The sequence below is a fragment of the Hylobates moloch genome, unplaced genomic scaffold (genome assembly GCF_009828535.3).
Source record: "Hylobates moloch isolate HMO894 unplaced genomic scaffold, HMol_V3 SCAFFOLD_3, whole genome shotgun sequence".
In the NCBI taxonomy this organism is placed as follows: Eukaryota; Metazoa; Chordata; class Mammalia; order Primates; family Hylobatidae; genus Hylobates; species Hylobates moloch.
In genome coordinates this window covers 67,837,717-67,863,440 of record NW_026652278.1, presented here as the reverse complement: position 1 = coordinate 67,863,440, position 25,724 = coordinate 67,837,717, and the positions used below count along the sequence as shown (strand labels likewise).

At 42.9% G+C, this 25,724-nt stretch overlaps 3 protein-coding genes across 15 annotated transcripts in view; 2 read left to right on the top strand and 1 right to left on the bottom strand.

Annotated features, from left to right (window-relative positions):
- Window positions 1-12: 12 nt before the first annotated feature.
- Window positions 13-3,402, top strand: MRPS16 (mitochondrial ribosomal protein S16). 4 transcript variants are annotated; one of them, XM_032139789.2, is made up of 3 exons: window positions 13-177; window positions 616-876; window positions 1,611-3,129. In XM_032139789.2, exons 1-3 carry the CDS (start codon window positions 165-167, stop codon window positions 1,748-1,750), a joined length of 414 nt encoding a protein of 137 aa, XP_031995680.1. In that variant the 5' UTR covers window positions 13-164; the 3' UTR covers window positions 1,751-3,129. The 4 variants fall into 4 exon arrangements, with proteins under 4 accessions (XP_031995680.1, XP_058292333.1, XP_058292332.1 ...); XM_058436350.1 differs by lacking the exon at window positions 1,611-3,129 and adding an exon at window positions 3,277-3,402 and having other exon boundaries at window positions 16-177; XM_058436349.1 differs by lacking the exon at window positions 13-177 and adding an exon at window positions 297-425.
- Window positions 3,403-5,396: 1,994 nt separating this feature from the next.
- Window positions 5,397-18,080, top strand: DNAJC9 (DnaJ heat shock protein family (Hsp40) member C9). Of its 2 annotated transcripts, XM_058436346.1 has the most exons (6): window positions 5,397-5,576; window positions 5,756-5,896; window positions 6,407-6,661; window positions 8,650-8,736; window positions 10,812-10,910; window positions 17,966-18,080. In XM_058436346.1, the coding sequence occupies exons 1-6, from the start codon at window positions 5,397-5,399 to the stop codon at window positions 17,996-17,998; spliced, it is 795 nt and encodes a 264-aa protein (XP_058292329.1). In that variant the 3' UTR covers window positions 17,999-18,080. The 2 variants fall into 2 exon arrangements, with proteins under 2 accessions (XP_058292329.1, XP_031995667.1); XM_032139776.2 differs by lacking the exons at window positions 10,812-10,910; window positions 17,966-18,080 and adding an exon at window positions 9,059-10,510.
- FAM149B1 (family with sequence similarity 149 member B1) overlaps window positions 10,920-25,724 on the bottom strand; it is a 75,980-nt gene continuing 61,175 nt past the window's right edge. For 3 of the 9 annotated variants that reach the window (XM_032139699.2, XM_032139741.2, XM_058436340.1), the window contains exons 8-13: window positions 24,662-24,786; window positions 22,332-22,435; window positions 19,712-19,936; window positions 17,943-18,132; window positions 13,523-13,595; window positions 10,920-11,623 (exon numbers count right to left, since the gene is read on the bottom strand). In XM_032139699.2, the coding sequence (XP_031995590.1) occupies window positions 11,550-11,623; window positions 13,523-13,595; window positions 17,943-18,132; window positions 19,712-19,936; window positions 22,332-22,435; window positions 24,662-24,786 (791 nt within the window). In that variant the 3' untranslated portion in view covers window positions 10,920-11,549. Of the gene's footprint in view, window positions 11,624-13,522; window positions 13,596-17,564; window positions 17,691-17,942; window positions 18,133-19,677; window positions 19,937-22,331; window positions 22,436-24,661; window positions 24,787-25,724 lie in introns of those variants that run through there. The other 6 variants (XM_032139768.2, XM_032139711.2, XM_032139749.2 and 3 more) reach the window with 6 other exon arrangements.

Here is a 25,724-nt window from a genome sequence, read left to right as displayed (position 1 = left end):
TGGCGAGCGGATCATCCGCTTCCGGAGTCGAGGTTTTCGGGCTTGGACAGCTTGGCGTTGCGGCCTGCAGCTTCCTTCTGTGTTTGTCCTCTTCCCTGCCAAGGCCATAGAGCTGGTGCGTGCGGGTAGCGGGGCGCTCCGAGGAGCCGCACGCCGGCGGCACCATGGTGCACCTCAGTGAGTCATCGGGCCCCCGCGAGACGTTCCGGGCAGTCACGGGGCTCGGGAGTTCGGGGCCGGGTGGGGAGTCCAGGAGCGATGGAGGCAACCCGAACCTGAAGCAGCCACGCTGCCTTACATTTGATCCTTCTCAGTTTTTTCCCCACTTAATCACCGCTGAAAAATTTCCACCCCATTGAAGCAGCTAAGGCTCCGACAACGTCACAGAGCCTAGTGAATGGCAAGCCCATGCGGAGAGGGTTTGGGTATGAGGAGGAGGTCATTGCTGGGTGGAGTGGCCAAGAGGGGTTTCACAAAGAAGAATAGCATCTAAACTGGATTGACAGGAATGGATTGGAAGTGAGACATTTCAGTGGGAAAAGGGAATTGTGCCGTCTGTGTCATTTTGTCCTTTTTGTGCTGTTTCTTGTGTCCTAACCAGCTGCTTTTCTACAGCTACTCTCCTCTGCAAGGCCTATCGTGGGGGCCACTTAACCATCCGCCTTGCCCTGGGTGGCTGCACCAACCGGCCCTTCTACCGCATTGTGGCTGCTCACAACAAGTGTCCCAGGGATGGCCGTTTCGTAGAGCAGCTGGGCTCCTATGATCCATTGCCCAACAGTCATGGAGAAAAACTCGTTGCCCTCAACCTAGACAGGATCCGTCATTGGATTGGCTGCGGGGCCCATCTCTCTAAGCCTATGGAAAAGCTTCTGGGTAACTCAGCTCTGGTCTTACTTTATTGAGGAGATTTTAAACTGAAGTCAGCTCCAGGACAGTAGGTGTAAGAATGATTTTCGGCTGGGCACGGTGGCTCACGCCTGTAATCTCAGCGCTTTGGGAGGCCGAGGCGGGCGGATCACCTGCGGTCAAGAGTTTGAGACCAGAGTGGCCAACATGGTGAAACCCTGTCTCTACTAAAAATAAAAAAAAATTAGCTGGGCGTGGTGGCACGCACCTGTAGTCTCAGCTACTGGGGAGGCTGAGGCAGGAGAATCACCAAGATTGCGTCACTGCACTCCAGTCTGGGCAACAGAGGGAGATTCCATCTCAAAGAAAAAAAAAAGAATTATTTTCATTCCCTCTAGGCTGTTTGGGACTGAAGTGGGAGCTGAAGTTGTGATCTAACTGGCATTTTGAATCTGGAGGCCCCTTTTGTGGACTCCTTTGTAAGACTTTGGGTGACTGGTATTTTATGCTAAAAATGGGAATAGTATGTTTTGAATGGCCATCTGTCAGTTTACGTTTTTTAAAGTAAGGGGAATATTGTTAGGGAAGTAGACATCCACTGTCTCCTTGCAGGGGAGAAGTAGTACAGAGTTTGGCAAGTGAGGAGCATGGTTTGCGTCCATGCACTGGGTCAGATCTCAGACCTCAGTTCTGTGAGACAGTTCCTAGGGAAGCATTGGCTTATACTGTGTTATAATAAGTGAAAAATCTGTTACTTTTAGGTCTTGCTGGCTTTTTCCCTCTGCATCCTATGATGATCACAAATGCTGAGAGACTGCGAAGGAAACGGGCACGTGAAGTCCTGTTAGCTTCTCAGAAAACAGATGCAGAAGCTACAGATACAGAGGCTACAGAAACATAAATGAGCTGACTTTAGTGAGCATAGCAGTGGGAACAAGGTCAAGGTCCTCTTGAAACACTCTGCAGAGATCTTAATTTTGTTAGATTTGGAGTTCAATAAATGGAGTATCCTGAGTTGCCCTTGTCCTTCTGGCCTGGCCTGCACAGGGCCCAGGGAGAGATCTGTTCTTGTGTGACTTAGAGCTGGGTGTGGGTACTAATTAGCTTTTTTGGACTTTGTGTTGGGATAGAGAGTGGCTATGGGAGGATTGGACTTTTGAGTTGGGCTCTGGGTCTCTTGGACAACTTTACAATTTACTGGCTTCCAAGACTTCCTGCTTCAAAACCCCCAGCCAGACTATTCATGGCCCATTCAAATCTTCATGTTCATCCCACAAGTGCAAGAAGAGTTACCTTTCTTATTGATTTTGGAATTGGAGGTTTATATTGTCTTGCTTAATGCATATTCTTTTTTTTTTTTTTGAGACAGAGTCCTGCTCTGTTGCCAGGCTGGAGTGCGGTGGTGCAATCTCAGCTCACTGCAATCTCTACCTCCTGGGTTCAAGTGATTCTCCTGCCTCAGCCTCCTGAGTAGCTGGGGAGCTACAGGCGTGCACCACCACACCCAGCTAATTTTTTTTTTTTTTTTGAGAGGAGTCTCGCTCTGTCGTCCAGGCTTGAGTGCAGTGGTGCAATCTCGGCTCACTGCAAGCCCCGCCTCCTGCGTTCATGCCATTCTCCTGCCTCAGCCTCCCGAGTAGTCCCAGGAGTAGCTGGGACTACAGGTGCCCGCCATCACACCCAGCTAATTTTTTTGTATTTTTGGTAGAGATGGCGTTTCACCATGTTATCCAGGATGGTCTTGATCTCCTGACCTCATGATCCACCCACCTTGGCCTCCCAAAGTGCTGGGATTATAGGCATGAGCCACCACCCGGGCAAATTTTTTATTTTTAGTAGAGATGGGGTTTCACCATGTTGGCCAGGATGGTCTCAATCTCCTGCCTCTGACCTTGTGATCCGCCCACCTCAGCCTCCCAAAGTGCTGGGATTACTGACGTGAGCCACCACTCCCGGCCTTAATGCATATTCTTAAATATACAAAGGTAGATTTATTATGAAAATTGCTTTGGGGCTCTAATGACCTACCTTTTAAGAATGAGAAACTGCTGGGCTTAAGGGAATTCAGAATGAATCAAGATTGAACCATTCAAATGTGGCTGTGATTTCTGCATATATCATAGATGGGATCCTTCTGAGAATACTGGAATAGGGAATTAGGACACCAAGCCAATTCAGCTGTGAACCTTATTCTTGTACTTTTCTTGCTGGTAATTTTATGGAGCAGGTTAAGAAAGCTGCTCTGTGTTAGGATAAACTATACCAATAATGTTGACAACCTGTGATGAGTGTTGCATTTTACTTCTTGTATCTTTTCCTTCCTACCTTGATGCCAGTAATTTATAAGGGATCTTTATAGTTTGAATGTATTTGAATAACTTCAGTTTACTTTAGCTCTACTTTTTTATTTGACTCAACAATTCTTAGGTCTCAAGTATTCCCATGTGTTTTAAAAGCCTGAAGTCAGTGAGATGAAATTCAACATCAAGAATTTGAAGTAACTTGTAAGGAAAAATAATATAAAGATACCATTGGGGCAGTAGCTCACACCTGTAATCTCAGCACTTTGGGAGGCTGAGGTGGAAGGATCACTTAAAGCCAGAGTTTGAGACCAGCCTGTGCAACACAGCAAGACCACGTCTCTACAAAACCTTAAAAAATTAGCTGGGCGTGCTGGTGCTCACCCATAGTTCCAGCTACTCGGGAAGCTGGGCAGTAAGATCACTTGAGCCCAGGAGGCCGATCCTGCAGTGAACTGTGATTGTTCCACTACAGTCCAGCCTGGGTGACAGAGAAAAGAAAAAGAAAACATTACATAATTTGGCTAGAGCATAATAATTTGATTTTCTGGTTTTTGAAAATTTGAGTTGCAATAAAAGGATATTTCAATGTGCAATTTCAATTTTCAGTAGCAAATGTATATACAGAAAAACGTTAAAATGGATGTATTTGAGTACCTTAAAAATGAGAAACTAGAAGAAAGATAATATTGTAAAGCATCTACATATATTCTAGGCCTTTTGTGTACAAGGTTATTTGTGACGATTGTAAGGTATTATGAAGGCAGGTAGGATTATCTCCGTTTTGCAGATAGGGAAGCTGAGGCCTAGAGGTGGAAACTTGCCCAGTGATGTAAGATTCATACCGCGGTTATGCCCTCCTGGAAAGCCCTTCCCAACATACTATGTTGTCCATAGAGGGAAAAATGAGCAAAGACAGATGACTTAACTCTGGTATGTGACTAAGATATAGGAAATTTATAGAGGAGGTTCTATCAATGTGCCGACTTACTCTGTGTTTTATGTTCTGAGAACGATTACCAGCCATCTCAAATTCTGTGGTTGTCAAAGCTCCGCCGGGGTTGTTGCTGGTTGGCCCCCACTTGCTTTGAGACTTTGATGCCAGGGCAGGTTGAGAGGAACTGACTTTAGCTGAATTTGATCTTGGATCTGGCAAAGAGAAATGCTTTGAAAATCATGGCAACTCTGGGAGGTTTAAATGATATTAATGTATCCTGGAGAGTTTGAGGCTTTGCAGAAACTTATTGGCAGAGCAGAATGATTCTGAAAAATGCTACATCAGTGAGGGGATAAAATAATTGATAAGGTATTTTCTGCCAACTCGGGTATTCACTTAGCATTGTTTATCCTTTAAAATATGTATACACATACTTCCTCTGTGAGTTTATCCTACTTCCAAAGTTTTATCCCCAGCCTCAGCCTTGCTTTGGGTCTCCAGGCCCAAGTTTCTCACCATCTCTTGGATCATTGCTCCAGCCCACTCTGCTGCCACCTGGGATCCAACATGTTCAAACCCAGCTGTGAACTTCACAGAGTATTGAAAGAGCCTTTGCTTCAGCAGTTTATGTTATTAAGACGGAGGCTTGGGTCATGTTATCTCTCTCCACCAATGTGTAAGTTGAAAGTCCTGTTAGGTAAAAGTTTTTGGAAGACCCGTGTTTTGTGCTTTTTGGGTTTAAGTATAGGGTTTTTTCCTGCAGGGCTAGAGGGAAAGTACCCCAGCATTTCCAATCAGTGGGGTGCAAAATTATTTGCGTCTACAGCTTTACCTATTCCTTTCAGGAACATTTTTGAAAAAACACATCTTAAACCATGTGCAACTGCTGAATGCTGATGTTTGGCCGTTTTCTACTTAAAAAAAATAGGCCAGCAGTTTGTAAATTCAAGCTAATATATGAACTTTTTGAAAAAGTTGTTCTGGGACACTAAAAGGTAAGACGGACGCCAGATTTCCAGAGCAAGGGGAGGAGAAACCCGAGCAACATCACTTCCCTAAAAACCTAGCTCCTGCGCGCGGCCGGAGACTGTGACTCCATACGCCGGTGTTACTTACCCGGGCCCGCGCCTGCCTCGCCACACCTCGTTTTACGGCCGCCGTAAAGCGCGGATGCGCGGCGTGGCCACGCCCCTTCAGTGCTTGTGACGCAGGCGCCCTGGGCTTTTTGGGCGGGAAAAAGAAGTAGTCCTGGGTTGTACCCGGCGCGGCTGGGAGCAGCTGATTCCTCCGGGGCCGTATACCCGCCCGGCATGGGGCTGCTGGACCTTTGCGAGGAAGTGTTCGGCACTGCCGACCTTTACCGGGTGCTGGGCGTGCGACGCGAGGCCTCCGACGGTGAGGTCCGACGAGGCTACCACAAGGTGTCCCTACAGGTACACCCGGACCGGGTGGGCGAGGGCGACAAGGAGGACGCTACCCGCCGCTTCCAGGTATGCAGGGTCCCGCCCCGAGGCCGACCGGCTGCGCGAGCCTCCCCAGCCTTTTGGCCACCGGGCCCCGCCCCGGGGGAGCGCGCTGAGCTCCGCTTGGCGCCTTCTGATCTTTATTTCTCGCGCTGCGGTTTCGGTGGGAGGAGCAGGGGTGATTTACGGATACTCTCTGCCCTCAGATCTTGGGAAAAGTCTATTCCGTTCTCAGTGACAGAGAACAGAGAGCAGTGTACGATGAGCAGGGAACAGTGGACGAGGACTCTCCTGTGCTCACCCAAGACCAAGACTGGGAGGCGTATTGGCGGCTACTCTTTAAAAAGGTAAAGGACTCTGGAGGTTTCTTTGTGACAACATCATTCAATCAATAAACCTTTATTGATTGCCTTTAAGATCTTGTGTTTTGTGTTAATTTTGTAGGAATTAGGAATTTTGAGTTTGGCCTTGAAATATAAATACACGCACACTTACTGAAACGGGCTTTAAATTTCCTGTTAATGTGATTGTTGCACTGAAAAGGGCTGATTTATTTTTTTTGCAGGATGCGGTTTATTTTACATATTCAAATGTAAGCCCTTCCTGATTCCGGATCACCTCTCACCTTTGGAAACTTCACTTAAATTTCCCTTCCCTGGTCCCTGTTTAGCAGTTATGAAAATTGGATTTAAAAAGGAGGACTCCGGAGAAGCTTAGGCATAGAAAATCTGATTCAATAATTTCAACTCAAGCAACTGTTGTAGTGCAGCAATTAAACACCTAACTCTAGTTTTACTAATGTACGTTTTATTTAAAGTAAAATTCCCAAACTTAAAGCAAATCTTCTTTATCATCAGATATCTTTAGAGGACATTCAAGCTTTTGAAAAGACATACAAAGGTTCGGAAGAAGAGCTGGCTGATATTAAGCAGGCCTATCTGGACTTCAAGGGTGACATGGATCAGATCATGGAGTCTGTGCTTTGCGTGCAGTACACAGAGGAACCCAGGATAAGGAATATCATTCAGCAAGCTATTGACGCCGGAGAGGTCCCATCCTATAATGCCTTTGTCAAAGAATCGAAACAAAAGATGAATGCAAGGAAAAGGAGGGTAAGATTTTGAATACTGTTGATTTATATTTTGACTGCTTCCAAAAAGGATTTGAGAGTATTTACAGCAGTAGAAGTAAACATAAAACTCCAGAAATAAGGACTAGGGTTAACTTGGTCTATAGTTCTGATCTAATAAAATGGGCATACCAGTTCATCTAGAGAAACTTTTTCTAGCATGTTGTGCTCAAGATGATTTTTATTGCATAGATTGTTTAAATATTACCATAGTAAAGTAACACTGAAATCTTCTTTCATATGGGCCAATTGTAGCATTGCTGAGGCATTCCTCAGGAGATAAAGTTAGTGGAACCTGGGTACACAGGATGGGCAGTGATCCTTACCCGGCTGAGGGGGTAAGAAGAGAATGGCAGACACTGTCTTGTTAAAAGTGTAAATGTTTGGGCCTTTGCCCAGAATTTGATTCTTGAGTTGGATACAGAATTTCTTTTCTTTTTTTTTTTTTTTTAAAAGAAAAACTTTAGCTTAGCGGTCCCCAGCCTTTTTGGTACCAGGCTGTTTTGTGGAAGACAGTTTTTCCAGTGACAGCAGGGGTGAGGAGAGTTGGGGGGGTGGTTCAGGATGAAACCTTAGATCATCAGGCATTAGATTCTCTTAAGGAGCACACAACTTTTAGGACCGTTGCTGCCTTCCTGAGTGCCCTCAGGAACTTTTCTGCAGCTTTTACATAAGAGATGCACACAGAGAGAAAGCTGACCTTTTTGTTTCCGGTGAAAATTTGAAGGGCTTGTTTTGCCTAGATAAGAGGCTGCACCCTTTTTGGTGAGCTGAGGGGAGCAGTGGAGTGTATATCAAGATCATTTTGGTTCATAGGCTACATCTGCTAAGACTCAAGGTGACAATTATCTTAAGTTGTTCATCATTTCCTGAGATGAAACTAAGCACAGCTGCATTCACAGTAGACTGTTAGCTTGAGAAACTTCCTTAGAATTTGAGGAGAAAATGGCATAGCTTTGAGAGACTGTTCAACAAACCTTAGGGGGATGCTGAATTTAAAGAAATAATTTGAATACAAGGAAACGGTGTCTTATTGGGATAGGGGGTCCTAATGTATCGTCATCCTCAGTATTAATAGCATTAATTGCTACTTAGAAAATTCACAAGGGGTGTTGGGGCCTCTTATAGTTGTTGCCCTAAGGTGTTCCTGTGGTATTTTGTAAACAATGCTCTAGGAACACTTGGCAAAGGAAGGCTGCTTTGAAATTAGGTAAATAAATGTTAAAACTGAGTTTATTGATGTTGTTTCTTCTGACTACTGGGGAGAAGTCATTTTAAACTGGGGTTGCTCACAAGGCGCCACCAGTCCCATAGAGTAAATTGGGTTTCCAGGAGAGGAATCGGAAGTACCTGTATCCTGGCAATTGCATCATTTTCCTTTTTTTTTTTTTTTCTTTTTTCTAAGAGATGGCATCTCACTCCATCACCCAGGCTGGAGTGCAGAGGCATGATCACAGCTCATTGCAGCCTCGAACTCTCAGACTGAAGCCATCTTCCCACCTCAGCCTCCCTAGTAGCTGGGACTACAAGCACATGCCACCACACCAGGCTGATTTCTTTTCTTTTTTATAGAGTTGAGGTCTCACTATGTTACCCAGGCAGGTCTCAAACTCCTGAGTTCAAGTGATCCTCCCACCTTGGCCTCCCAAGGTATGGGGATTACAGTTGTGAGCCACCATACCCAGCCTCATGTTCCTTTTTATCACCATGTGATTTATGAGTGCCAAAGTACTTACTACCTCTAGCAAATAGAATTGGGGAAAAAACAAATGGTAATTGGAATCAGAGGATCTACTGCTTGCTGTCAGTATTGTTGCCATTTAATGAATGACATAGTTATGTAATTCTATTCATTTTGTCTATTCATATATTCATAAAATTGAAACAGAATTATAGATTTGCTTTTGGGAAAGAGAATGTATTTTAAGCATTTCCTGGTGGCCCTGAGTCTCATGTGAGTTTCTGTTTCAGGCTCAGGAAGAGGCCAAAGAAGCAGAAATGAGCAGAAAGGAGTTGGGGCTTGATGAAGGCGTGGATAGCCTGAAGGCAGCCATTCAGGTAAACTTGGCAGTTTGTTGCCACATCTTTAATGATCTGATTCCTACTGCTAATATTTTCTTTGGAATGTTGTATTTTGTTTTCTTCTTTAAGACATAACCGCATACCTTCTATTTGTCCTTTTAAAGTGTACAATTTGGTGGTTTTTAATGTATTTACAAAGTTTTACAATTATTAACACCAATTGTAGGACATTTTCACCTTTCCAAAAAAACTCCATACCCATTAGTAGTTACTCCACTTTTCCAGCCCCTGGCAACCACTAAGTACTTTCTGTCTATGGGTAATGTTGTGAAAGCTTGTGTTTTAACTTCTCAAACAGAGCAGACAAAAGGATCGGCAAAAGGAAATGGACAATTTTCTGGCTCAGATGGAAGCAAAGTACTGCAAATCTTCCAAAGGAGGAGGGAAAAAATCTGCTCTCAAGAAAGAAAAGAAATAATGGAATTTTTCTCTTCAAAGGTCCTTAGGTGTAAATTGATGCCATCGTAGGCAAGGTGCAGGCAAGATTTGAAGGCAAAAGTCAATTCAACTCTTGAGAAAAGATGTCTTTCCAGCCTGAATTTTTCAGATTGACTAGACCAAGCAGAATCTCTCAACCTGATCTTAGTATTTCCTAGAAAGCACTTGACATTGTGTGAGGTCTTACCTGAAGGAACTTGGTGGTGACAGTTGGGAGGGTGGAGGGAGGCAGTGTCCTTCCTGACAGCACTTGCCTCCATGGATCTTCTATACACAGAACTCTTATCTAGGATGTGGTTCTGTTTATGCTGCTTTCTGCGATGTGCGTGTCTGTTAGAATTAGACTCTCTACCCAGCAAGAACACCTTCCAGACACTTGCTGGACAGCTATCTTCCACATACTTCCCAGTTTACATTTGGTCTTAATGATCTTGAATAGATCCTCTCTTCATTTTACTTAGCCAGGTTTTGTACTGATGTACAGGTGTTAAATCACTTCAAGCATTTTTGTAAGAGTTGTATATGATTAAATAAAAAAGGTAAAACATGAAGATTACGTTCTGGGGGCTTTGTAAATGATCCCAGTAAAATGTGACCTAAAAAAATATGAATCGTGTTTAGGATGAGAGAAAAGGGGAAAACAATAGCTCTGATCAGCTTATAAGAGAGCCTGGTTTCCCTAGCATAAAGAGATGTATGTTGTAGTCCTGCCACTAATTGCTGAAGTCCTGCCATTAATTGCTGAATGTCTTCAGTTGGGACACTGAGCTTGTCTGAATCTGTTTCCTTTTATAAAAGAGTTATTACATCAAAACAAAGAGTGAAATCCAAACTTGTCAAACTGTATGTATTAAATATGTCCAGTTTTTTGGTTAAAAAAAATTGCACTGGCTTTGAGGGAAAACACACAGGGTGAGGGAATTGGGCTAAATGACTTCTTACAGGCCCCTTTCTGACTCTTTAACTTTGAAAGGCAAGCCATATTGATTCAGTTATAGTGAACTCATGGTAATGGTTTGTGAGAACAATAGAGATTTTCATTTCTATGTAGATGAGTTGGTATGAGAATATATGGAATTTTTTAAGGGACTGTTTAAATCTCTGATTTGTAGACTATTAAATATACCGTATGCATAAAGTAAGCCTTTAGCTCTAAGGTAAAGACGACACATTTTCGGTTTGTGACTACAAATAGGTTAAAAATAGTTTTTAATTGTATTAAAAATATAATTTAATGCAGGTTGTTTGAAGCATCTGTCTTCATATGATGGCATTAGAACACCTTGGTATAATAAAAAGTTACCGTAATTTATTATTATTTGAATTTATCCATTCTGAACATTAATAAGATCTAAAACTGGCATGACAATCAAGATTTGTATTTAGTGAAATTTAAAATAAATTTAAGCCATAGTTAAAACTGTTGCTGCATTCATGAATGCCCTTAGGAAAAGGTCCACAGTAAAATTAGAAAGCTGAACCTCTCCTGCTGTTTATAGGATATGTTTATGCTGAATTAATTGCCAGGGTTTCTTAAACTTTTAGGGAATTATACTTTGGTGGCTCAATAGTAGATTCTACAAATCATTTTTTAATTGACTTCCTTTCCTTAGAGCTGCAGGAGAATATCTGGCAAGGTGCATTTAATATTTGGAAAAAAGATACGACCAGTAACCTACTTTAGGAAGAAAATAAGCATAACCTGGCATCAGGTAGGCATCGTAAGGTTGAGCTGTCCTATCTGAAAAAATATGCGATATAATTTATTACAGAAGTTACTTTACACTAATGCTTAACATTTATGTTTTTAGTTATACACCCTTTCCATTTTAATCTGCTGATAGGGTAGGACATCTAAAGAGAGTTTTAGGAATGACATCTATTTGATGAGGTCAGATTTTCAACAGCAAAATGAGTTAAAACTGAGTACAACTCTACAGAAATGAACACAAGCTGAAGTATTCTGAAGCCAGTGATATTGTCACTGATCAGTTGCTGCTTTTTGTGTATGTGAGCTCATCAAATCCTATATGATTGAACTGATCATTGTTAAGAGACAACATGAGCAGTGATTTGGGTATTATTCATTGTTGCATCTTTGGGTACAAACTTTCCTTTCCAATGGAATAGGTTAATTTCTGCTGAAAGAGATAGTAACTGGAGATAGAAAAAACACTCATGTCATTTTTGGCTGCTATAGTGTTTTATTCTTCAGTCACTTGTGCCAAAATCACTCTTCATGAAGATGGTTTCTAGTCGATCTTCTATACAAGCTCTGCATCACTTAATAGCTGAATACTGCTTCATGAAATCTCGTGTTTCCTGCAGCCTGATAGGTCTTCTCATTTGCCTTATGGTCCCTGCCTGGTTCGAGAGACTGGTCCGCCTCTACTTTGAGATTTTGTAGACCCATGTAACTGAGGACCTGTCGGATGACATAGAGTAACATTAGTAGACCGTCTAGGTTTGATAATCACTCTCAAGTTTATAGCTAAGGGCTTTTTTGCTCCAATTATGAATTGGACTTTCTTAAGGTATGAGAGCAGTAAACTAGTTTTGCAGAAGAGCCCACTAATTAAAAAGAAGCAAGATGTCTGATTTACTCACTTCCACTTCAGTGTTACATAAGTTATACCTGAGGGTTTTTTGTTTGTTTGTTTGTTTATTTTGTTTTTTGAGGTGGAGTCTCACTCTGTCCCCCAGGCTGGAGGTGCAGTGGCATGATCTCGGCTCACTGCAAGCTCTACCTCCCAGATTCACCTCATTCTCCTGCCTCAGTCTCTGGAGTAGCTGGGACTACAGGCATCTGCCACCACACTCGGCTAATTTTTTGTATTTTTACTAGAGATGGGGTTTCACTATGTTAGCCAGGATGGTCTCAATCTGCTGACCTCGTGATCCGCCCGCCTTGGCCTCCCAAAAGTGCTGGGATTACAGGCATGAGCCACCGTACCCGGCCAGTTATACCTGACTTTCAGTGTGGCTGAAATTGTAGCTCAAATGCAGATCTGAAAGCAGAATCTGACAAAAGCATTCAAAGACTACCAGACAATGCTACGGGGAACTGAGCTGAGAAATCACTTGGACTGCAAAGATGGTTTGAGGCAGACTAGTTTTTTACTATAGTTGCTGATTATTCTGATCATTAACAGGAAACATCTCAGCTGTCCATTACTTCTAAATTTACCTTCAGCATAATAAGAATGACCCTGATGGTGGTGAGAAGACTGTCACAGGAAGAATTAAGAATTAAGACATCCTGCAGCCTGGGCAACATAGGAAGATCCTGTCTCTACAAAAAATAAATTAGCTGGGCATGGTGGCACTGCTTGTAGCCCCAGCTATGTGGGAGGCTTAGGTGGGAGGATCCCTTGAGCCCAGGATTTCGAGGCTACAGTGAGCCATGATCATGCCACTGCATTCTGGCCTGATCAGCAGAGAGACTGTCTCAAAAAAGACATCCCTCAATTTTCTCCCATCACTTCTTTGTTAGTACATCTACAGAGTATAATTTAAAGATAAAAAGAGTTAATGCGATAGAATCAGACTCAGCATATCCTGATGGTTTAGAATTTCTTTTCTTACCTTGGCCTAACAGATTAACTGATCAAAGCAGTTTAATCCATAGGAATATGGATTTTGCCTGCATAATAAAATCCATGCTGTGTTCTTTCTTTTTTTTTTTTTTTTTTTGAGACAGAGTCTTGCTCTGTCCCCCCAGGCTGGAGTGCAGTGGCGTGATCTCGGCTCACTGCAAGCTCTGCCTCCTGGGTTCATGCCATTCTCTTGCCTCAGCCTCCCGAGTAGCTGGGACTACAGGCACCCGCCAACACGCCCGGCTAATTTTTTGTATTTTTAGTAGAGATGGGGTTTCACCGTGTTAGCCAGGATGGTCTCGATCTCCTGACCTCGTGATCTGCCCGCCTCGGCCTCCCAAAGTGCTGGGATTACAGGCTTGAGCCACGGTGCCCGGCCCCCATGCTGTGTTCTTAAAGAATATTTTGAATGTTATAACAAGGACTAATTTGGGTTGAACTTTTTAGATAAAAAAAAAAAAGCAGTTTACCAAAGTAGTGAGAAGTTAATATACATGGTATGAAGAAAACAGGAATCTGAAACTTTTTGGCTCTGAGCAGTAGAACTCTCCTAGCTTTTTATTATACCCCATGTTCCAAAATGAATTTTAGGTGATTTACAAAGATGTGGGAAAACAATAAATCCAAGAAAATCTGAAAGAAGGGGAAATTAGTGTAGGAAAAAAGACAAAGGCTGGGTCTTAACACAACCACACAGTAGTAAATAAGGGCCATGGCCCCACCTTTACCTGCAGATCCCCTACCAGGTCGGGCCTGATGAGGATACTCAACTGCACATGAGTGACGATACTGTGTATCCAGCTAAAAGAGAAAAGAGGAGACACTTCTTATGATGCATCTTCTCACAAAGGATAATATTTTAGCAGGTTCACAGGAAAACTTTGAAATCAACAGTGTAAAAGGCATAGACTACCAACTTGAGGGAAAAGTCAGCCGAGTGCACTGTGTTGAATTTCAAGTAGAAAATCCCAAGCCAGATGCCCACAAAGCCATTTATTGGAAAAATTGCAGATTCTTCAATGTTATTACTATGCCGTTAAGAAAATCAGGATTTATAAATAATCCATATGGTTTAATATTTCAGTTAGCTTCTAAGGGGGTTCGTCTGATTTCCTTTTGTTGACTGCTGCATATATTTTAAATGAATGGTTTCATTTAAAACAACCAGCCTTTTCAGCAACATTGAAATACTTACGACTTTACCACCATATTGAAATTTAACTTTACATTTACTTTTTAGCATTACGAAAGGCTAACATTTCAGTTACCTCAAGGAATTAAAAAATGTAGAGATACGACTAAAATATTAAAATGCAAATATCAAATAAAGCTATACATGACATCCTGCTGGGGCTTCTGGAATAAAAACATCCCCCAGTAGTTCCCTTGAGAGAGCACTGAAATCGAGAGATCTCAGGAAGCTTTTTCTGGTGAAGCCCCTATATTTTAGAGATCGGGGTCAGCAAACTTATTTTTCGTAAAGGGCCAGATAGTTATTATATTAGGCTTTGTGGACCATAGGGTGGTTGTTGCAACTACTCAGCTTCACTGTTACGGTATGAAGGCAGCCATAGATAGCACATAAATGAGCTTGGTGGCACTGCTCCAATAAAAGTTTATTTACAAAACAAGGCAGTAGGCCAAGTGAGTAGCCCAGGAACTGTAGTTTACTGGCCCCTATTCTAGATGAAAACAGCAAGGAGCAAAGTGCTAGTCTGTAGTGCCAGTCCCAGGACTCACAGCTAGCATTCTTTGTTTTTGTTGGGGGATAGAGTCTTCTTGCTCTGTCGCCCAGGCTGGAGTGCAATGGCACAATCTCGGCTCACTGCAACCTCCACCTCCTGGGCTCAAGCAATTCTCCTGCCTTAGTCTCCCTAGTAGCTGGGATTACAGGCATGCACCACCATGCCTGGCTAATTTTCTGTTATTTTTAATAGAAACGGGTTTCACCATGTTAGCCAGGCTGGTCTCAAACTCCTGACTTCAGGTGATCTGCCCGCCTCAGCCTCCCAAAATACTGGGATTACAGGTGTGAGCCACTGCAGCCGGCTCACAGCTAGCATTCCTAATAAACTGAACAACTAGCTGTCTCCCTTTTTATGATAGCAAATGGGGAGAGAAATGGTAAGTAATTTTTAATATTTTTGTTATAAACTTAGAAGACTGAAATGTTTTCATCTGTTCAGTTTTATTCCTAAGGCAACCAAAAATTAAATGTTTTTAGCCAGGTGCAGAGGTGCACACCTGTAATCCCAGCTACTTGGGAGGCTGCGGTGGGAGGATCACTTGAGCCCAGGAGTTTGAGGCTGCAGTGTGCTGATTGCACCACTACACTCCAGCCTGGGTGATGTAGCGAGATACTTGTCTCTTAAAAAGAAAGAAATGTTTGGCTGAGAGCGGTGGCTCACGCCTGTAATCCCAGCACTTTGGGGAGGCCAAGGTAGTCACTTGGGGTCAGAAGTTCAAGACCAGCCTGGGCAACTTGGAGAAACACTGTCTTTACTAAAAAAATATAAAAATTAGCTGGGCATGGTGGCAGGTGCCTGTAGTCCCAGCTACTCGAGGCTGAGGCAGGAGAATCGACTGAACCCAGGAGGCGGAGGCTGCAGTGAGCTGAGATTGCACCACAGCACTCTAGCCTGGGCAACAGAGTAAGACTCCATCTCAAAAAAAAAAAAAGTTTCAGAGAATCTAGCTGTGTAATATAATCATCAAGTACTACTTAATAAATGTCCTGTATCAGATTATAAGAAGGCAAATTCAGTGGAAGTTCTCAAACTTTCTGGGGTTCACGCTGAACCCCAGGAATCAGAAATGCTCATGTTTCCTTTTCTTGTTTTTGGTGAGTTTCTCCCTAAGTCAACCTCGTGGGGTCTACTAGGTTGAACAGTGTTCCCTCAAAATTTATGTCCACCTGGAACTTGTGAATGTGACCAAGTTTGGAAATAGGGTCTTTGCAGATGAATCAAGTTAAGGTAAAGTCACACTAGATTAGGGTGGGCCCTAAATTCAGCGACTGGTATCTTTATAAGAAGAGGGAACCCTGGACACAGACACACAGGGAGGAAAGCCATGTAAAGACAGGCAGGCTGGGCATGTGGCTCATGCCTGTAGTCCCAGCACTTTGGGAGGCTGAGGTGGGAGGATCACTTGAACCTCGGAGTTTGAGACCAGTCTGGCCAACATAGTGACACCCTATCTCTACAAAATAAAAAAATTAGCAGGACATAGTGGCATGCGCCTGTAGTCCCAGCTACTCAGGAGGCTGAGGTGAGATGATCACTTAAGCCCAGGAGGTTGAGGCTGCAGTGAGCTGTGCTCTGCACTCCAGCCTGGGCAAGAGTGAGACCCTGTCTTAAAAAAAAAAAGAAAAGAAAAGAAAAAAAAAAGCCCGGGTGCAGTGGCTCATGCCTGTAATCACAGCACTTTGGGAGGCTGAGGTGGGCACATAACTGGAGGTCAGGAGTTCGAGACCAGCCTGGCCAAGATGGCAAAGCCCCATCTCTAGTAAAAATACAAAAATTAGCTGGGCGTGGTGGCAGGCACCTGTAGTCCTAGCTACTGGGGAGGCTGAGGCAGGAGAATCACATGAACCCAGTAGGCAGAGGTTGCAGTGAGCTGAGATTGCGCCATTGCACTCCACCCTAGGTGACAGAGCAAGACTCTGTCTCAAAAAAAAAAAAAGAAATTGGGAGTGATGCAGCTGCAAGCCAAGGAACACCAGGGATCACAGGTGGCCACCAGAATCCAGGAAGAGACAAAAAGATTCTTCCCTAGACCTTGGAAAGGGAGCATAGCTCTGCTGACACCTTGATTTTGAACTTCTCGCCTCTGGAACTGTGAGGAAAAAATTTCTGCTGTTTTAAGGCACCCAGTGTTGGTCATTTCTTAAGCCCTAGGAAACTAATACAGAGGTCTGATATTGATTATCCTTACCACTCTTCTCATAGAAGAAAAACTTTGCAGGGCTTTAGCCTGCTGTGGTTCAAGGGTCATGAGTTGGGACAAGTGTGCTGCAAACACTACCATCCCGAAAACTGTCAGGATGTGGGGTCCCTGGTTACTTCCCCAGGCTCTCCAAGCCCTCTTGCCACAAAGCAGATTATGTGGGGTCGAGCTCCCGGCCTACAAATGGGGAAGGTCAGTGCATGACCCCATTGCTGATCAGGTTTTTTCTATTACTTAAAAGGGCTAGTAAATGCATAATAAATGGTAGGCAGTGTCAGCATTTAAAACACCAGTAGAAAGAAAAAGTCCTAAGCTGGGTACAGTGGTGTGCACCTGTAGTCCCAGCTACTCGGGAGGCTAAGGCAGGATTGCTGGAGCCCAGGAGTTCCAAGTCTAGTCTGGGCAACATGGCAAGAGCCTGCTTCTGAAAAAAAATTTTTATTAAAGTCCCAACTCACCCATCCACCAGGACTCATCATAATCTGAGACCACTTTTGATGTAATTCCGGAAGAACAGGATTACACAATAAAGCTATGCTTATCTGATATGTACTGGGATTTAATATTCTTGCTTGTGGTCAGACATATCTAAGTATTAAATTGCTTAGAATTTGTGATTTCTGTATAAGGCATTAAAGAATAGGCGTCAGGGACTAGTTAGAATTTGAACAAAATGTATTTATAACACTTTTTATTGTTGGAAACTCAACTTTTATTCTGAGTTAAGCCTCTAGATAAAGTCTTAAGTCTGCCAAACTAGTATTCCCCCCACCTTTTCTCTCCCCAACTATCAAGACCATTCTAGGAAGTATGTCACTCTACCAAAAATGATTGAGTTGTGTTGGGCCTGGGGAAAAAGTCGGGCAAAAGGAGCCTTTCTTGTGGCTGCTGATAGTTAGGTTCATCCACCACCGCACTTTGAGCTCGACTAGAGTCGCCGTGGGGTTTCTGCGGAGGAGACAAAACTAACAGAAACAGTGAAAACTATCTGTAGTGTGGTATGTAGTTAAAACCCTATCGACCATGGCAGATATGGTAAGTGCAGGCCAAACAGCTCCAATTCCACGTCATAAATTAGCACTCTGTTTGTACTTTTGACAAAACACAGTATAAATCAAGATCAGGGCACAGATCCTGCAGAATTACTGCCCATGAGGTTGTATAGTAAGTACGTGGAGAGGCAATATGAAAGAAACATACCATCTGTCCTTGTGACCCCACAGTGCTCACTTGTTCCACTTCAGCTGTGCCAATAGGTGGTAGCAGATTATGTCGACTCAGGGGCATCGGTGAGGGAGAGGAGAGCGAGTCGGCTGCCAGTGGGCTACAGATCCCACCAACAAACACCAAGGTATGAAAGCATGAAGTTATAACAATACCAGCAAATTGACTAGAAATCAGATAAATGAAACAGATGAGTTTAATGTGCACAGAAAACTTTAGGCTGCCTATGTTTTTAAGTAGAGATCTCAGGATTTTTGGAAAATTAGTTTTTAAAATTGTGTTTTCTGATTTTGTTTTGAAGCTCTATACTCTGGGTATACAACAGAAGCTGGCCTTTTCTCTCCCACAGAACTGGAATAAAACATTTGTCCCTATCTGGTATTGCACTTCTCTGCTGATTTGGATTTGTAAATTCCCTGCTGATGATGGAATTCTTGACAGTTCTGGACCTTCTGGTTATCCTTTTCCCTAATAACTATAGTTCTAGGGTAAAGTTCCTAACCCTTCATTCCCTTCAGCAGGATCTGGAGCAGCTTGCAGTATTCCTCATCCTTAAGACAGTAATTGAAACTGAATGATACTTTCATGTCCCAGAAGTAAGAAAGCAACTTACTTTTCAACTTTGAAAAAAAGTACTGTCAGAAGGAATGAGAGATTAATTATACATCAAGACTACTCATCCCCAAATGAATGAATTTATAGCTCCATTGGTATAGATATAGCTACATCCACATAATAATGCTTAACTTGGAAGCTGCATTGAAAACACTGCTGTGGCCTTATTATCTTATATATACCTTTGAGGATATTTTTAGAAATTAATCATCCTAAGACACTTTGTGAATCAACAGCTAAAATAATTCTGTTTCAAATTGGCTCCTAGGTATTTTTGCATGATGAGGCTCAGAGTGTGTAGTGAATGAAGGGTGGGAAAGGCAATTATTTTTAGTGTCACTTCCTAGGAAGTGCTAAGGGATATTTTTCCTGGTATGTAAGCAACTACTTATCTGAGGTTTATAAAGTTTTTATTGTCAATGGAATAAGCAGATCCCAGTGGTACAGAAAAACCTTAAAGAGGAATTAACTTATTTTGGAGTGAATTTCACTGAATATGTTCCCACCGCGGAAAATGTTTGATTAAATAAATAGGTTCTTTATTCCTTTTGTAACCCCTATATAGTATTCTAGCCAACATTTTATTTTTACAAATAGACAGAACTCTTTAACTAGATCAACAGAAAGATTCAATATCTATTTCATTAAAATTTAACCCCTGCTGGGTGCAGTGGTTCACACCTGTAATCTCAGCACTTTGGGAGACTGAGGCAGGCAGATTGCTTGAGCTCAGGAATTGAAACCAGCCTGGGCAACATGACAAGACCCCTGTCTCTATTAAAAACACAAAAAGTTAACCTGACATGGTGGCACCACCCGCCTGTGGTCCCGGTTACTTGGGAGGCTGGGGTGGGAGAACCACTTGAGCCCAGAAGTTGAGGCTGCAGTGAGCCATGATCATCCACTGCACTGCAGCATGGGCGACAGGAGTGAGACTGTATCTAAAAAAATAAAATAACATTTAACCCCATTAAAAAATTTATTGGATCTAAACCCATGGGCAATCTGTCATAAGACTACTTAATGATTAGTTTCTAGGCATAGATTTCAGTCTTATATTTAAATTAACTCTGTATGTAAAATGTATTAGTTTTACCACGGTTTCCAGAAGTTCTGCTTTTGAAACCTACACTCGGGCTCCTCTGAGGATTTCTTCCACAGGTCTTGGTGTTCTAGCACGTGAATGGCTTGTGCTGATCGGATGAAGGGTTCGTGGCGGTGGATTGCGTCTCCTGGTGGACTGCACTGTGTATGACAGAGATGATGTACTAAACTCCACAGCTCGATTTGGCCAATTTCGAGTTGAAAGGATGGTATTGGACCCAGGCATCATAAGTAGCTTGTCATCAAGATCTCTAGTAGCCAAATCAGAAACCCACAATGAAGTAAAGATCAGTATGTCAAGGAAGACAAGACTCACGGGGTAAAACGCCTTAGACTAGAAATTACATTTAGGGGGAAATAAAGCAAAAAAACCTTTCAATAAGTAACACTAGTTTCCAGATGGTACTCTAGCTCAGGCATGAGAATCTGTTCTTAAAAGTGGGACATTATTTCAATCATAAACATAATTTACTAGAATGGACATTTGGCAAAGCAAGTCCATTATCCACCTGCCATCACAGTCACTTTTTTAGTCACCAGTGAAGGCAAGCCTGAAGGACACCTACCCCAAAGTGCTTCCCAAAAATTTGCCACAGGGGCTGATTCCTACTCTGTTTGAGGCATTCTTTTGTGCTGAAAGATTGTCACCAGAAAGACAACTGAAAGACAAATATTGCTGCTTGGGAGCAGTGGTGGCACCAGTGTGGCTGCCACTGTAGCGATTAAAGTGCTGAGCAAGTTGGAGCTGGCAGGGATTTGGGTTTGGGTTCCTTGGAAAGCTGGGAGTGGGCAAAGGGTCTTGTGCTGCCCAGAGCCAGAGCTGTTGGGACCACAGTAGCCCCATTTGCATAAATAACTGAAATACAACCCGTTTCTGTAAGTCGTCCAATAAATAAAATACCACACCTAAACAGTTCAGTAGCTTAAATACTGCCCTACAGATTCAGGTCTGTATTGTATTTTTTTTTAAAGCAAGTGAGAGGACATTTGACTATTTTAAGACATCTAAGACTATCTGCACAATTAAATGGAAGAGAAGTGAAAGAATAACACAGCTAAGCTCTGCCATTTGCTCCTATAGCTTTCAGCAAGTTCCTCAACCTTTCAGGCCACTTTGGTGTCCTCTAGTGCAAAACATGGCACCGTGCTCGGAGGACTCTGAAGGGATGCTGCCCATCAAGGAACAGGGCTAAACCTGGAGACTGTTCTGGTCTTCCTGCCTCTCTAGCAATTCACTTACGCTTTTTTTTTTTTTTTTTTTTAACACACCCTAACTGCTTTCTAATTACAAAATGTTTAGGCTTTAGCTGCCCTATGTTCACCTTTATTTTGTTCTATGAACTTCTGGATTTGATTGCCTTCTCTAGCCAGGTGACTTTTAGATCAGTCTCCAGATGCAACCTCTTCCACATTTCCAGTGAGATGGCTCATCACTGTAAACACACCCCAGAAGAAACCCATCTTTTCCGCCAACACAGGCTTCCCTCAAGCTTGAAATCTGAGATAACTTTGATTCCTCTATTTCTATAGAATTTCACTTACTTGACATTATCTCCTAAAATAGCTCATTCGTTTCTCACCCTGTGTGGCCGCTTGAGTGCAGACCCTTAGTAGCTCACGCGTGGACTCCTGCATTGACCCCTTACCTTCAGTTCCTTCCACTCCATCCATTTACACTATGGTGAAATCGATCTTTCAGATTCCTGATTTAAATATATGTGCTCCCAAACCAAAATTCATACATTGCTGGAAGGAGTGTAAAATGGTACAACTCCTTTGGGAAACCATATGGCAATTTCCTATGAAACTAAACATACACCTGTCCTATGACCCTTTCTAGGTATCAACTCAAGAGAAATGAGACCGTAAAACCACAAAAAAGACCTATACAAGAATATTCAGAGTACCTTTATGTGTAATACCTCTAACCTGGAAATGACTCATGTTAATTAATAGGAGAGCAGATGGATAAATCGTGTGTATTCTTAAAATAGAATACTCAGCAAGGGAGGAGGTCATAACAACGTGGATGAATCCCAAAAACACGACACTCAAAACCCTCCACAATCTGGTCCTAACATTCATTAGTTCCATAGTCACTTCTTTCCCGCTAATCACACCATGGTCTATTTTAATTCTAGAAGATTGTCAATTATCTTTGATCAGAAGCATTAAAGTTCTGACCTATCTTCCGTTCTTCTATGTCAAAAATGATCTATCTTTCCTAAATATTTTGTTTTTTCGTATCTCCAAACCTTTCCCCACATCATTCCTCCTACCTAGAATGCCCTTGCTGCTCTCCTTTGCTTATCCAAAGCCCCATCTTTCAAGGACAAGTTCAAAACCTATACTTACCCACCAGAATGCTTTGGGGCTGTCATAGCACTCATTCTGGACAGCACGCACATGGCACTCAGTTACGAAAATGCCACATATGGTTAGGTCTTTTTTTACCCACATGTCTTCTCTTTCCAGTTACATTATCAGCCCCCTGATGGTGGAGACCATGTCCCTTGGATGTTTTACTCCCCAGGAGTTTTTGTGGTTGCTTGGTTGGCACTCAATACATGCATCCTGATAAACTGATTTTGCTTCCCCTCTGTCTCCCTTTTACACTGTATAGTCTGAAAATGTTGAACTTCTTACAGGAGCTTGTCCATTAGGGAGCGATTTCTTGGCTGTAGAGGCATCCCATGAACCAAGAGACCATTTACATTTGGCTGATGACTGCTTGCTTGACAGAGACTCATCTATGTGTTGAAAGAAGACAGTACTCATGATCGGTTGGAGAAGATACCTGTTTGGTTTTCCAACTTTGCCAAAAGTTAGTATTTGCAATTTGGTTATTTATACTTTTTCCCCATGCTTTAGTTTTTATAACATCTTGGGGCCCTTAGCTGGGGCCGCAAGTCAACTGTCCATGTGATAGGGTCCCTCCTTTCAATTCCTAAATCACAGCAGGTAGGGGAAGCCTGATCAATCTGGATGAAAACAATTAACAGCCCTCTTATGGGGAGTGAGGACCTTTATTATCGTTGTTGTTTAAAATAGAAGAGAAAACTCACAGACAAAATATGGAACAATAATAGAAAATAATAAGGGGAAACTAACTTAATCTCTTTCATCATCACACAATCCTGCACTCTGTACAAACTAATCCTTCTCTTTCACTACCTGTGGAGCAGGTCAGCCCTCAATGATAACCTAAATCCTGAAGACTCTGTACTAGGAGATAAGCTTATCTGTTCTAATTGTAGCAGGATGTAATGTTTCTTGGACTGGCATTGCGCCCTAGAGCCCTGCTTGTTTTCTCAAGTCATCAGCTCATTGCCTTTTCTGGCAGTCTCCGCTGCCACAGAATGTATTTTCCTTTCTCTTTCTCTTTAGAATGTTTGAATTAACTCTTCTCCTTTCTTAGGTCATCAGCGACCAGAACGTCTAACTATGCAGGGCTTAGGTCACTAAACCACGGCCACACCAGTTCAACATGCAGCAGTGCTTTACCACCACCAAAGGAACATTAATTTACCTGGTTTATCCCTGGTGTGGTGACTTATGAGCCTTCATAATTTTCTCTTCTTTTTTTTGAGACGGAGTCTCGCTCTGTCACCCAGGTTGGAGTGCAGTGGCGTAATCTCGGCCCTCTGCTACCTCTGCTTCCCAGGTTCAAGTGATTCTCCTGCCTCAGCCTCCAGAGTAGCTAGCACTACAGGTGCCTGCCACCATGCCCAGCTAGTTTTTGTATTTTTAGTATAGATGAGGTTTCACTGTATTGGCCAGGCTGGTCTTGAACTCCTGGCCTCAAATGACCCGCCCACCTTGGCCTAATTTTCTTTTTAAATACCTGTTTTGTAAATCCAGCTGCACAACATCTGGCCAATATACCAACACCTTTCTCTCTGGTTTTTTTTTCTGCCCTAAAAGTAACACCAGGAAACTACTGTGTAGGAACTGAGACTACATAAATCATTATATAGGGTAAGACCAATCTCATCTGCCTCCTGCAAGAAATACCATCTTTGTGCTTGTTCAGACTCACTTGAAATAGCTTTTCTCTTTGTTTTTGTTTGATTTTTATACCTGGTTTATGAGTACTAAACATCCAAAAGGCAAAACAGTTAACAGATTTAAATATTAAAAAACAAAAACAGGCTGGGTATGGTGGCGACTCAGGAGGCTGAGGTGGGAAGGTGGCTTGAGCCCGGGAGTTTGAGACCAGCCTGGGCAACATAGTGAGACTCCTGTCTCTAAAAAACAAACAGGGACAAGGTGCAGTGGCTCATACCTGTAATCCCAGCACTTTGGGAGGCTGAGGCAGGTGGATCACATGAGGCCAGGAGTTCGAGACAGGCCTGGCCAACATGGTGAAACTCTGTCTCTACTAAAAATACAGAAATCAGCCGAGTGTGGTGGTGCACATCTGTAATCCCAGGTACTCAGGAGGCTGAGGCACAAGAACTGCTTGAACCTGGGAGGTGGAGGTTGCAGTGAGCCGAGATCATGCCACTGCACTCCAGCCTGGGTGACAGAGCGAGACTCTGTCTCAAAAAAAATGAAAAAATAAAAAATAGGGTGGGCCAAGTTGAGAGAAAAAGGAAGGAAAAACTCAAAAGGAAGGAGGCGTTCAAAGGACAATGTCAAGGCCATAGAGAATCTAAGATGAATCATTTTTATCATAAGGGTATCCTCCATTCTTCCCAAAACAGACTTAGGCTGACCACATGGTTGATACTAGGTTGCACAGCTTACGGATGCCTCCTCAGAAGAGCTGGCTGAGAAATCTTTATCAACTCTAATTTGCTATTAATATTTTAAACTGAAACCAATGCAAAGAGTCACTGGATTATTATGATAAACACGTAACTGTACTAAAACATATTGAGTCAGAAATCATACAAGTAAGGCAAACAACTCTGAGCAAATTTCCTCTGGTGAGAGTAGCCCTGGGGTCTCCAACTGATCCCTCTGGGGCTTACCGGATTTGACGTAATGGACAGCACCTTAGACTGTGGCACTCGTGGTAACACCAAAGGATGTGGTTCACTCAGCACACAGGAACTTTCTGAATCTGGTCTGGTAACTGCAACATTACTCTCATCATCTGGGCAAAGGAACAGAATATATTATCCATGGATAATCTTCTGGCCCACAGCAACAGTATTATGAAAAAAGATCTCTCCTGAGAATTCATCATCTCAAACAAGGCTTCTCTTATCTTTGCAGTCCAATTTTATACCACCTGCATGGTTCAAAAAAACCCCTCAAACCAAGACTAGTTGAAAGTGGTTTCCCAGGCTGATGATGCCTACTGGTACCTGGCAGAAAGAGAAAAAGATCTCTAGGACACAGTTGTCCCACATACCTTTGGAGTTGACAGAAATATTTTACAACTGTGCTGTCCAGTGTGGTAGTAGTCACCACCCTCCGATAGCTATAGAGCACTTAGAATGTGGCTAGGGAGTGAGGAACTGAATTTTAAATTTAGTTTTAACTTATGGCCAAACATGGCTGGTGCCTACGCTATTAGACAGCGTAGCTCTAGGGAAACCTTCATTAATCCAGACCTCAATTCCCACAGGTAAAGTTACGAGATTAGAAATCACTGTTAAGAATCACATCCACGAAGAAACAAGGCATCTTGAAAAAGAGCAGGCAGAAACAGCATAGTCAGATCAGCAAGGACTTCGGAAATTGGAATTGGCAGATGTAGAATGTAAAACAAAAGCAGAAATAGAAAATACGACTAAGGGCAAGACACCATACAAATGACCAAGCAGGCTAGGCATGGTGGCTGACATCTGTAATCCCGGCACTGTGGGAAGCTGAGGCAGATTGCTTGAGGCCAGTAGTTCAAGACCAGCTTGGGCAACATAAGGAGACCCCCATCTCTACAAAAAAAATTACAATTAGCTGGGCATGGTGGCACGTGCCCTTGGTCCCAGCTACTTGGGAGGCTGAGGTGGGAGGACAGCTTCAGCCCAGGTAGTTGAGGATGTAGTGAGCTGTGATGGCCCCACTGCACTCCAGCCTGGGCAACAG